Source organism: Arachis ipaensis, chromosome B01, assembly GCF_000816755.2.
Source record: "Arachis ipaensis cultivar K30076 chromosome B01, Araip1.1, whole genome shotgun sequence".
NCBI classification, from domain to species: Eukaryota; Viridiplantae; Streptophyta; class Magnoliopsida; order Fabales; family Fabaceae; genus Arachis; species Arachis ipaensis.
The window spans coordinates 4,388,689-4,400,823 of record NC_029785.2 but is presented as its reverse complement, the minus strand read 5'-3'; the positions used below and the strand labels follow the sequence as shown (position 1 = coordinate 4,400,823).

The 12,135-nt window shown below is 36.4% G+C and overlaps 1 protein-coding gene and 1 long non-coding RNA gene across 2 annotated transcripts in view; both read left to right on the top strand.

Moving 5' to 3' along the window:
* The window catches only part of LOC110268998, a 15,332-nt gene extending 4,980 nt beyond the window's left edge, over positions 1–10,352 (top strand). Inside the window, exon 3 of the long non-coding RNA XR_002357831.1 lies at positions 10,276–10,352. This is a non-coding gene — a long non-coding RNA (uncharacterized LOC110268998). The remainder of the gene's footprint in view (positions 1–10,275) is intronic.
* Positions 1,489–3,750, top strand: LOC107605126 (RING-H2 finger protein ATL63). Its single transcript, XM_016306923.2, has one exon. It carries the CDS (start codon positions 1,859–1,861, stop codon positions 2,762–2,764), a length of 906 nt encoding a protein of 301 aa, XP_016162409.1. The 5' UTR covers positions 1,489–1,858; the 3' UTR covers positions 2,765–3,750.

The window sequence follows — 12,135 nt, the reverse complement described above, 5'->3', positions numbered from 1 at the left end:
CTCCTAAGTAAGTAAATATACTTAGAATATTTATCGGCAAAATTCTAATTGATAAAATCTTTAAAACTCTCTCAATCATCTTTTTGAATTGATAAATAAAAAATGGATTCTGTTAGGGAGATAATGGAACTCTTGACCTTTCGGATCTAAAGTTCTAATATCATGTCATGATACCACTCATCCCAAAAATTTCAGCTGATGAGAAAAGGTAATACTAATAATTATATCTCTAATACTCCCTAAACCTCCATTATACGCATTATACAAATATTCTATTGGTTCCTCATACTTTCCCATAAAAAATATTTCAAAGTTATAAAGTAATCAATTTTTTAAATAATTAAGAGAATACATAATTTTTTTTATTATGTGTTATGAGATTGAAATTTTATATCTATTAAAATTAAAATATTAAGAATTGAGTTAAACCACTCCTTATCAACAACAACAACAACAATGTATAAACAAAGGTGTGAAAGACTAAAAAGAGGTTCACATGAATCCAATCAAAGTCTTTAACAACTCTCATGCTGCCGTCGCCTTCACGAGTCCTTCATTTCTGCCACCCTTTTTTCCCCACTACTCTTCACCCTTCTATGCATTTTTTACCTCTTTGGACATAGGGATCTCAATTATAATGGATTCCCCCTTTGACTTTAAGTCCATCACCTCACACTACTAATTTAAGTATTTCATTATTATTATTCTTATTATTTTACTTACATTCCCAAAACTAAGTATATCTAATTTCAGTAAATGCAAAACATGTTACTAATTAAGCATCACTATCGGAATTTTAGTATAACAGTATATGCGCACACTTCATATTAGAGTTCTTGCTTCAATAAAAGGGAAATAGCATTGTTAAAATGGAAGAGACAAAATCTACATTCTAATTTCTGAAATATTTATATATTTCGAGATCATATGTAATAAGAATTTAATTTTGATATCTGGAATACTATGATTTGGTTTATTAAAATTTTTACTTTTCAAAAATAATTTATAAAAGTTAGTTTTTAAAAGATAACTTTTAAAAATGGCTTGAAAAACTCCACCTTAGGTATTTTTAAAAATACTCCTATATTTAAAAACTGTAAGGACAAATACATAATCTTTTTAATTTATCAAACACAAAATAAAAATTTTGTGCTTTTGAAAAGCACCAACATCTCTTTAAAAAAGTTTACCAAATCAAATCTATGTCAACAAAAACAATTATCTTTAACATTGATTGCGTGAATATTCATCTGAAAAAACAGATATCATTAAATGTCTGTATAAAATATTTTATACTGGCGTGCATCAAAATTAAACTCATATAATAAAATTGATTATATGGTAAAAGGAAATTACTCTCTTTTAATTTTATAATAAAAAAGAAAGGGGATATATAATTATACGTAGAATAGAATAGAATTTGGTCACTGACTCCCCTTAAGCAAATACAATAATACAAGTGCATGAGAGAAACCAAAACTTGTTGCTAACCATTACACGCAAATGTACCAAATGCAAGAGGCAACAATCCCTTCTAATTTATTCACACTAACTTCACTTTCACGTAACCCACTTTCACATAACACAATAAGACCAAAATAAAATCACACCAATGATTCTTAGATCCACAAAAAAAAGAACTTCTTTTAGGGACTTGGGGTTATGCATGTATGTATGTACCTAAAATCACATCATATATCAAAGTCCTAAAAAACCCTTCCAAGTCCAAATCTTTCATAAAAAAAATTATACCCTTTTGGCCATTCATTCCAAAACCACACAAAAGACCACAAATTTTTCACATTAGAATGCTAAGTTGCTAACACAATCTGATTCAAACAAGAACAAGAACAAGAACATGAACACTTTGAGTCAAATATTCCAAAACATGTTCTCAGACAACAGCAACATAATGCTTGCAGCCATAATATCTTTGCTCCTTGTAATCCTCTTTGTCCTTCTCCTCCATCTCTATGCTAAATGGTTCCTAGCTCAGGCTCAGGCTCAGGCAAATGCTCGCCGCCGTCGTCGCCGCCGCCGCAGAGCAGCCACAGTAACTGTTTCTGATGTTCTTGGCCCTGCAAGGTTCCACCACTTCCACAGCTTCAACATAGAAGATTCACCAATATTCCCATCATCATCAAGTTCTCATCACAATACATCAAAAGGGTTAGATTCTTCTATCATTGCAAGAATTCCTCTTTTCATTTATACTACTACTAATTCAGAAGTATTGAAAGGTAGTGAAGAAGTTGAGAATAGTGATGAGCTTGAGTGTGTGATTTGTTTGAGTTCTTTTGAAGATGGAGAGATGGGAAGGTGTTTACCAAAATGTGGACATGGTTTTCATGTTGAATGCATTGATATGTGGCTGAATTCTCATTCAAATTGTCCAATTTGCAGGGCTCCAATAATTATTAGTAGTGGGATTGTTGTTGAGAATGACAATTCCCAATTAGGTTCTGTTATTGATGATGGGGGTGATCATAATGATCATGATCATGATCATGTTCATGTTCATAATGTTGATGATGGTAGTGGTGCCTCTGCTTTAGTTGAGATTGTGGTTGATGATTTTGGTCAAAGTTCTGAAATTAGAGAGAATAATGAAAATGGAGAAAGAGTGAGTAGTAGCAGTGATTCTTCTGTCTCAGAAACAGAAACCTCAACATCTTTGGTAATTGTTGGTTGTTCTTTGAAGAGAATGTTGAGCAAAGTTTTTCCATCTTCTAATAATGCAAATGTAAATGAATTACAAACTTAGATATTTATATATGATGTCATGAAAATGAGCAAAATCAACCACTTCTTCTGTATAGATTACTATTAATTTCTTGGCTTGGTTTATGCATCTTTCATGTGAAAATTGTTTATGGTCTCTAATGTTGTCAAATTTCTTTCTTTCTTTCTTTCTTTCTTTTCTCTGTTTTTATATTAGGTTCCTTAATTACAAAATAAATAAGAAAATCATTTTTGGACATAGATATGATTTATACTCCATTTTGGATACTAGTTGGGGATTTCAGGTAGGAATAATAAAAATGATAAAATTCACTTTTATTGTGTTAATATAAGGTGTTAGATTTGCATTCATACAAGAACTTCTCTTATATCATATATGAAATTATTAGGGGAAAAAAAATAAAAAATAAAAATTCTTGATTTCTTATATTCTTCCACAATAAATTTTCTAAGAGTGCAATTGAGAATCCCAATTTATTACATGGTGTTGGGTTAATTCAGTGTTTTGTGCCACTCTGCTCACATCACAATTCACAATGCTAGAGAATCATCATCTTCTGTTGCATAATCCAAATTTATGAGAATCACTCTCAAGTGAATTTCTTTGAATGATGTTAAAACTTAAAAGCAAGGAAGCGAGAATGAGGAAAGTAAGAACTATTCTATTGCTTGATTTGAACATTGGCTAGTAGTGTACTATATAAACATGTACACTAGTACTATATAGGTGTATGTATAGGTGTATGTCATGACAAAGAAAAAGACAAAAGATAGTATGTTTGTACTTAAGATACCAGTGCTGTAATTGGTGATCCATCTGTCATGAATCATGATGCAACTTTAACGGCAATCATTGTTTTCAGCTCTGGATTCTACACTATATGGTCATTCTTACAAAACAAATATATTTTTTGGTTATTTAATTTTTATCATGCTTTTAAAATCTTTTAAGTGTTTATTTCGGCTCATTTTTTTTTGTTATGGAACAAAGTTTGGTGTTGTTCAATGTAATGGACGCATGGATAAATTTTTCTCTGCAATGGTGTCACGTGTAAAACATAAGATACGTTTTATTTTTGGCCTGTTTTTGTTTTTTTTTTTTTCAAGAAAGGGAACAAATGTGGGCTGCATTTTGCTTTCTGCAGGCTTTTCAAAATTTTTTTTATTTGTTTTAATCCAAACGCAGCCTGTGTTTTGTGATGGGTTAAAAAAATTTTTTTTTCGTAATAACAAAACGCAGCTTGCGTTTTGTGCTAAATGTCAGCTTTTTTTTTTGGGAAAGGCAAAACGCAGGCTGCGTTTTTTGCGTTGTCAGATTATTTTTTTGGAAAATGAAAAACGCAGGTTGCGTTTTGTGAAAAAAATATTTTAATGAAGAGGCCTGCCTATAAATACGAAGCACTCCTCGCCCAAACGGCCTCACTCCCATTCTACTAATCATACTCTTCTTTCGTATACATATGTTGTAGTTCTTAGTTTTCTTGACAGTTAGGTGTGTCAAAAAAATCGGAGTAGGTGAGGTTGAAGTTATGAAAAATATTGCAAATTTGCGAGTATATTATAACAGTGAAGTTTTACCAAACACACATGAAGGAGTGACTTTTGTTTGTGAATGTCCGTTGTCATTTGCTATTCCATGTACCATGAGCTTCGTCGAGTTGCAAAATGGGCTTTATAATAACATTCAAAGCCACATTTTGAAAAGGGTGAGCAACCTTTTATATAGAAGTCCTGTGCAAGTATTTGGTGGGCTAATACAGTTTCAATTAATACCCATCACTGACGATGCCAGTATGCAGCAGATGTTCTATATTTATCAACAAACCCGATTTCACGTGCCGATGATAGAGCTGTACGTTGAGTTTGAATAGCAGTCAGGGTCGGGCGCGGTTGGCGAGGAAGTCAATGTTGATGAGCTCGGGGATATAGATTGGGAAGAAGATAATAATGACAGTGAAGAGGAGTTCGAAGCTAACTATGAAGTCGATGACGAAAACGATGACGGAGACTTGGAAGGCAATCCGGAGGTGCAAAATGAAGCGAATGCGATTGTAAGGCAGCACCCGTTTGGTGTTCCGTCTTTTATGCGGACTCTAGATCTCAAAGCCATGCATGACCCGAAATTTCCTGAGTATGCGAATACGGGTATGTTATGATTATTAACTCAAGCTTCTTATAGTGTTTATTTTATTTGCCTTGTCTGGCTGATGGTGGTGCGCATGTTGTAGGTGAAGGCAACGCTGCGGCGGAAGATGGCGAGTTTAGTGTTGGAATAGAATTTATTGGTTCGAAAGAGTCGGTGATATCTGCAATCAAAAGCTACACTATCTCTAAAGGAGTTGATTACACTGTGTATGAGTCTGAGCCGCAGACATTCTATGCGAAATGCAAGGGGTATGGTTCAGGGTGCGATTGGCTTATCCGAGCTAGCTTGATTCGAAAGAAAACTTGTTGGGAGATCAGGAGATACAATGGCAAGCACACGTGCACCGTGGGAACGATATCACAAGATCATGCCAAGTAGGACTCGGACACAATTGCAGATGCCATTAGGCCGTTGGTCGAATCAGACCCCTCGATAAAGGTGAAGTCTGTTATTGCAGAAGTTCAATCCAGGTTCAACTACACTGTGAGTTACCGCAAGGCTTGGTTGGCAAAGAAGAAAACGATTGCCAAGGTTTTCGGTGATTGGGAAGTTTCTTACCAGACTCTGCCAGTATGGTTGAAAGCAATGACGGTAAAGATGCCAAGATCTCGTGTTCAAATCAAAACGCTCCTCGTTTACCGTGAGAGTGAGGAGGTTCAAGGTGTAAGAATTCTGCACCGCGTTTTTTGGAGCTTCTATCCGTGTATTGTAGCATTTAGACACTGCAAGCCACTTGTGCAAGTTGATGGCACGCACTTGTACAGAAAATATAAAGGTGCACTCTGGGTAGCGGTTGCATAAGATGGGAATCAAAATATTGTGCCTATTGCATTTGCGATAGTCGAGGGCGAGACGGCAGACGCATGGGAGTTTTTCCTAACGAATTTGCGGAGATATATTGTTACCATTGATGGTGTGGGTATTATTTCTGACGGCCATACCTCCATCGACGCTGCAATAGCTCGCAGTAACGGTGCATGGTCACCACCAAAGGCGTGGCACATGTACTGCATCAGGCACATCGGATCCAACTTCTTAAGGAGGTTCAAGTTTCCATATTTGCATAAACTCGTGGTGAACACAGGTATTTTCAACTCGCTGTTATGGTTCTATTCATAGTAAATTTGTGGCATCTGCTAATGACTAAATGATTTATTCAACAGGCTATTCTAGGACGGAGCAGGAGTATAACAAAAACTGCCAAAAGCTTAAAGAGCGGGGTGAAGCATATACTCAATGATGCAATGAGATCGGTGTTGAGAGATGGGTGTTGGCATTCGATGGTGGTCATCATTGGGGACATATGACGACAAACTTAGTAGAGTGCATAAATTCTGTCCTGAAGGGTGCACGCAACCTTCCTGTGACTGCCCTGGTCCGGTCAACTTTCTATCGGCTAAATGAGTTGTTCACTCGGAAGAGTACCGAGGCTCATGAGCGTCTCTGCAACGGATTCATGTATTCAGAATTTGCAACGAAGAGAGTTGAAGAAAGCTTCCAACGTGCAGGAAACGTTGTGGTCAACCGGTTTGACAGGCGCAATGAGATGTTTGAGGTTCGCGAAATGCAAGATGGTACCATTTACACTGTCAACCTTGCGCAACGACACTGCGACTGTGGCCATTTCCAGGTCAAGCGACTTCCATGTCGCCACGTGCTTGCATGTTGCGCCAACCAGCGTCTCGATTGGTAAGTGTACGTGCACGATGTGCACAAGATGTCTGAAATTTGAAAGGTGTACAGAGGCGAGTTTGTTCCGATGGGTGACCCCTCTACGTGGGATAGATACGAAGGAGCGAAGGTGATCGTCAATTGGACTTTGAGGCGCGCGACGAAAGGAAGACCGAAGTCCACCCGCTACTTGAATGAGATACATTCGCGTGAGATGCGTGGTCCTCGCCGGTGCACTATATGTGGACGCGAGGGACATAGCCGCAACCGATGTCCTCAGCGCGCAGGTCCAAGCTCTGCTGGAGGTCATTAGTGGTTAAGCTTTTCAATGTAATTTTGTTATGACCTACTTCACAATTATATGTTACTTTTTTTTGTAACATCGTCATTTACTTTAACCTAGTTAACAATTTATGATAAATAAAGTTTTTAACCTCGTTATTCAATTTTTTAGAGAATAAACATTTTTGATCCAAACAGAGTTACACGGGAACAAAGTTAAATATGTCATAATAATAATAATACTGAACAGAATCATCTAAATACAAGATACAACACTGAATCCAACATCAACTGCAATAGACTACTTCCTCGACGCCTTCTTCGAATACAAGGATGGGGTGTATTTGTCCGAAGGCGCAGTCTGTGTCTGTAAGTTATACGGATGACCCTGAGACACACCAGCGTCCAGCCCACTGCCGACATCAGTACCACCGAAATCTGTCATGCTCGAACCACCAGTATCATACAAACCGCTGTCACTCATCTCCGGAGCACTCGCTCCACCAATATCATACCAGTGCTGCAAGTCGTATCCCAAGTCTCCCTCTTCCTGCTGCGGGTACTCATTCAAATCAAACAACTGGCCGCGTGGTGGTGCGGATGGACCGGGCGGATCTACATGACCCGTTGACTGATCAAAGTCAAAGTCACTAGCATGACCTGAAGTGGCGCGACAACCACCAGAATACTGAGATGTAGCAGGCCCTTCCTGCGGTGACATCGGGGATAGAAAATCTGTATCTCTCAGGACCTGAGAGAAGCTGATGGTGTCAGATCCATCCAACGGACTAAAGTGACCCTCGGCTGGAATTACCAGATGTGGTATGTAGGGCTCAGGTGTCTGAGGCGGCTGTGGTTCCGGTATATATGCTGCCTGCTACTGATATGCCGGCCACTGCTGGGCATATGCCGGGTCCTGAAACTAATAGGCATATGCCGGCATCTGAACCTGGTGCTCATACGCCGGGACCTGATAGTAGTGCTCATATGCTGGCACCTAATTAACAATTAAATAAAATTAATAAGAAGAACAAAATAATAATAATAATAATAATAATAATAATAATAATAATAATAATAATAATAATAATAATAATAATAACAATAACAATAACGATAAAAGCCAATACCATCGCGCTAGTGGAATACCAATATCGCCGAGTTGATCGCGGGGTATAGGTGCCAGGAATGGCATACACTCCCACGCCCAAACAAAAAGCAGTATCAGTGGGCCATCCATTTTCTTGCAGTTGTATCGTGAGACACGACACAACGATCTGTATAGGTGTGTCAGACTGCCCGAAGTAGCGGTAGAAACTTCGAGTTCAGTGAAACGGTCGATTTATCCGGAAACACAATTGTTCCGAGCACGCAGAAAATGTGCGCCCGGACGTACCGCTCAAGAGATTCCCGAGTATCACACGGCTCGGTGTCTCTGCACCGCCGGACCAAGCAATATTAACCTTCCCGAACACGTGATCGTCCGGACCGGGCTCCCGACCAAAACACGTAATGCAGTTCTCCACCAAAAACTGGTGACTGCTATCTGATCTACCCGTACTTCCCATTAATCGGGAGACCAAGAATATAGCTCACATCTTCCAGCGTCACCGTCACTTCACCGACCAGAAGATGAAATGTGTGAGTCTCCGGCCTCCAGCATTCCACCAAAGCACTCAGTAGTGCAGAATGACTTCTCATTTCGCTTACTCGCGAAACGTGTTGAAACCCAGTCAATGTAGTATCACTGCAGACCTGCAGCTACCTCGTTAAAGATATCTGGCGGATCCAGTTTTCTGGACAACAAATTTCTGATAGCCTGCAAAAAGAAAAATGATAAATATTAAATTCTAAATAATATCGGTTAATAATTCTAAAAATCACAAATATTTATCTATTATTTATTAAATAGTATTATTAATTATTAAAAATTAATAATAATTTATTCTCTTTATCATAATCAATATTATAAAATAATCATAATAACACTCTAATTATAATAATAATTACTCAAATATAACAATAATAACAATAATAATAACCATTTATTATATTACCTATATCCTAAACGGTATGTTATTAACATACAGTATTACTTATTATTACAAAATATTACTAAAGTATTAAACATAATAATTTTTTTTAATTAAACATCGTTAAAAAAACCGTTTATTATTATTATTATTATTATTATTATTATTATTATTATTATCATAATTAATCATATCTATGTACATAGAAAAGTGGCTGGTGTTGATCGTTCCTACAATTATTGTGTATGTTTTTAGATGTAAAATTTCGGTAGGCTTTTTTCCCCTTTTTCTTTCAAGAATGGAGGTTTATGAGGCCTCTTAACTATCAAATAGCAAGAGCGCATGTTCTTTGTGATGTCATTGTAATTTCTAGTAATGAGAAGAACCGCGTTTCTCTAATTTGTTATTAACTTCACTTTGATATATATATATATGTAGCCATTTAACTACTGACTTTTCATCAATGGGTATGTAATAAACTCGTTTGTATGCTACTCATTTTAAATTAGGTTGTTGATTGTTAAAATTCCAATATATGAACTACTATTCTTGTTCCAAGTTCAACAGACATCATGAATATAAAGGATAGCATCTCAGTGAATTGAATAAGAGGTCAATATATAACACATAAATAGTAAGAAGATACTACTTACTAGAAAACCGAAGCATCTGCTGAAGCAATATTTAAATGAACAACATAAAGTACTGCACAAATTGAATGAGATCATCCGCAGAACTTAGCTTTCTTTATTATTTATTCATTTTTTAACAGGGATACATGTCAGCCCGAATTAATCTATATATTTATTGTTAAATATTAAAAAAAATTATTTACAAATTGAGGATGATCTAAATACTCAATAATATGTTCTTCCAGTTTGGTATAATCACGCACCAATTTTTTTTTTCTGTACCGTGCAGTTCTTCTTCAGCAACACTTAGCTCCTTCACGGTTAACTCTTGCTTCCTCACTCTCCTTCAACTTTTTCTCATTTTGCTTCAGTAACTAGTTTTTTACTTTTCTCCCGTTCCAATCTGCATTTTTCGCTTATAAGGACCAAGCTGAACACCCTTGGAGAACACGTGGCGCGCATGCAGCTAGAAGCTTGCAAAACGCAACCTGCGTTTGACTCTGCTACGCTGACAAACGCATCCTGCGTTTTGCGCAGTCCCAAGTTGTTCAACGCCTACCCCTGTCGGCATGCAGAGCACGTTTCGCTTGCTGCAAGTTTTAAATCTTAATGCAGGCATATCTCCGTTGAATCAGTCTGATTCGCCACATCGCGTATAACGGGAGTCGAACCCAATTCACGCTAGGAGCTCATCGAACTTAACTTGTAGAGTGAGACCAGTGCTCGATATGGTTCATTTCAGTCCTTACTTAAGAAACAAGTATGGAAGGTTCGGAAGAGAGAACTTACAATAATACAACGCCGCATTCTCCGAAGATTGAGGAACAAGAAGAGATCTATTAAGAGAAATTATTCCATATTATCTGTTGGAAAGTTTTCAACGTCCACCTTACCTTATTCAACTACGACGACGATAGAAAAAATGAAAGTCGTTGGCGTTCAAGTCCTGCTATACCCAAACCTACCTTACATTATACCTATTAATTAATAAGGATGCGTAGCAGGCCGGCGGCCGCTCAACTGTTCGAGCGCAATACAGCGCATGGCTCCATGTCGGCCTTAATTTGGCGGACGATCTTGAAGACGATTAATTTGATCAACAGCGGATAAATTATCCGCAGCAACCTATCTGCTGATCTATCCGCAGCTTCGATTCCAGCCGATAGAAAACAGTAAGGATAACGAGCGCTCCGCCCGCTTGGCGGGCGGTAGGAGCAGCGGCACTAAGGAGGCGTCCCTCTTGCCCAATAGTTCCCTTTCCAGCCCAATCGCAGCCTGCGTTTTGCAGGGCCTACATATTTTTTATTCCAACGCCTGCAAAACGTTACCTGTGTTTTGCAAGCCTCTGATCAACACAGATCTACAATTGTGGACAACACACCATACATCCATATACAAGTTTAGCACCAATCTTTTATCCATAACCAAATTAATTTCTGGTTTATATTTTTTAAATTTATTTTTGTTAGTGATATGATTTTTTTTATAACATTTTGATATTTTATCCTATTTATTATAATCAAATCTCTATTATATCAAATAATACAAAAATAAATACATACAACATAAATGTATCTACTTAGGTTGCATTTATTTTCTGAGATTGAAGAATTGGGACTAAGATTCAGTTTGGAAAAACAGCTTAATTAAGCTTCTTTTGAAAAAATAGTTTAAGCAATAAATACTTATATTAAACGTAGCTTATAATTAAGTTATTTTGTATTTGGTATTTTAGTTTAAAAAGTGCTTATTTTAAAGAAATGTGATAAAAAGTTTTTTATTATGAGAAAAGTCATTTTTTTTAACTTAACCATAAGTACTTAAATAGCTTCTTAGATAGCTACAATTTGGTTTTGAAAATTGCACCAGACATTAATACTATTACTTTTCATAAATCAAAAGTTCAAAAAAGTAAATTTTGAATCATCCCAAAAGGACCCCTAAGTATTGTGTTTAGTGATCAGAGACTAAAACTAAAATTTTAGTCTCCAAACACAAAATCACTTCTAAAAATAAGAACCCAAGGATTGAAAATTTTCAAAGATAGAGACAAATTTTTTTATAATATTTCTTTTAAAAAATACTCTCATTTAACTTTTCAAATTTTAAATCTACTGTTCAATCTTTATATTTATCTTAAACTAAGACATAACTCAGTTTAGTATATTTTACACCAAATATAATATAGAGACTTAATTTAATTTTTGTCTCTCCGTCTTTATTCCTCTGTCTGTTTTTTAATTTCAGTCTCTCTTTTAAACACAATCTTAAAATATACGGTTGAAAAACCGATTCTAAAGGCCGGGTTGAAAAATCTCTAGTTAAGAAATTAAATTACCATTGACTAATATATTATTGGTCTTAATATACAGTTTGAAATGATAACATAAAATAGTAAAAAAAAATGTCACAATGTTGCAAGTAATGAATGAGGCAAGAGGCAAGAGGCAAGGACAAAATCTTCCATGATTTCTGGTCAACTGAATTTGAATTCATGTACCTGAGTCTATATAGGTCCTGAAAAAAATGTATTAAACGAACAAAGTACTGCAAATGAGGCCATTCTAAAACGATGTTTGCTACAATATTTAATGCACAACTTGGCCTCATCCGTAGACACTTGCATGGT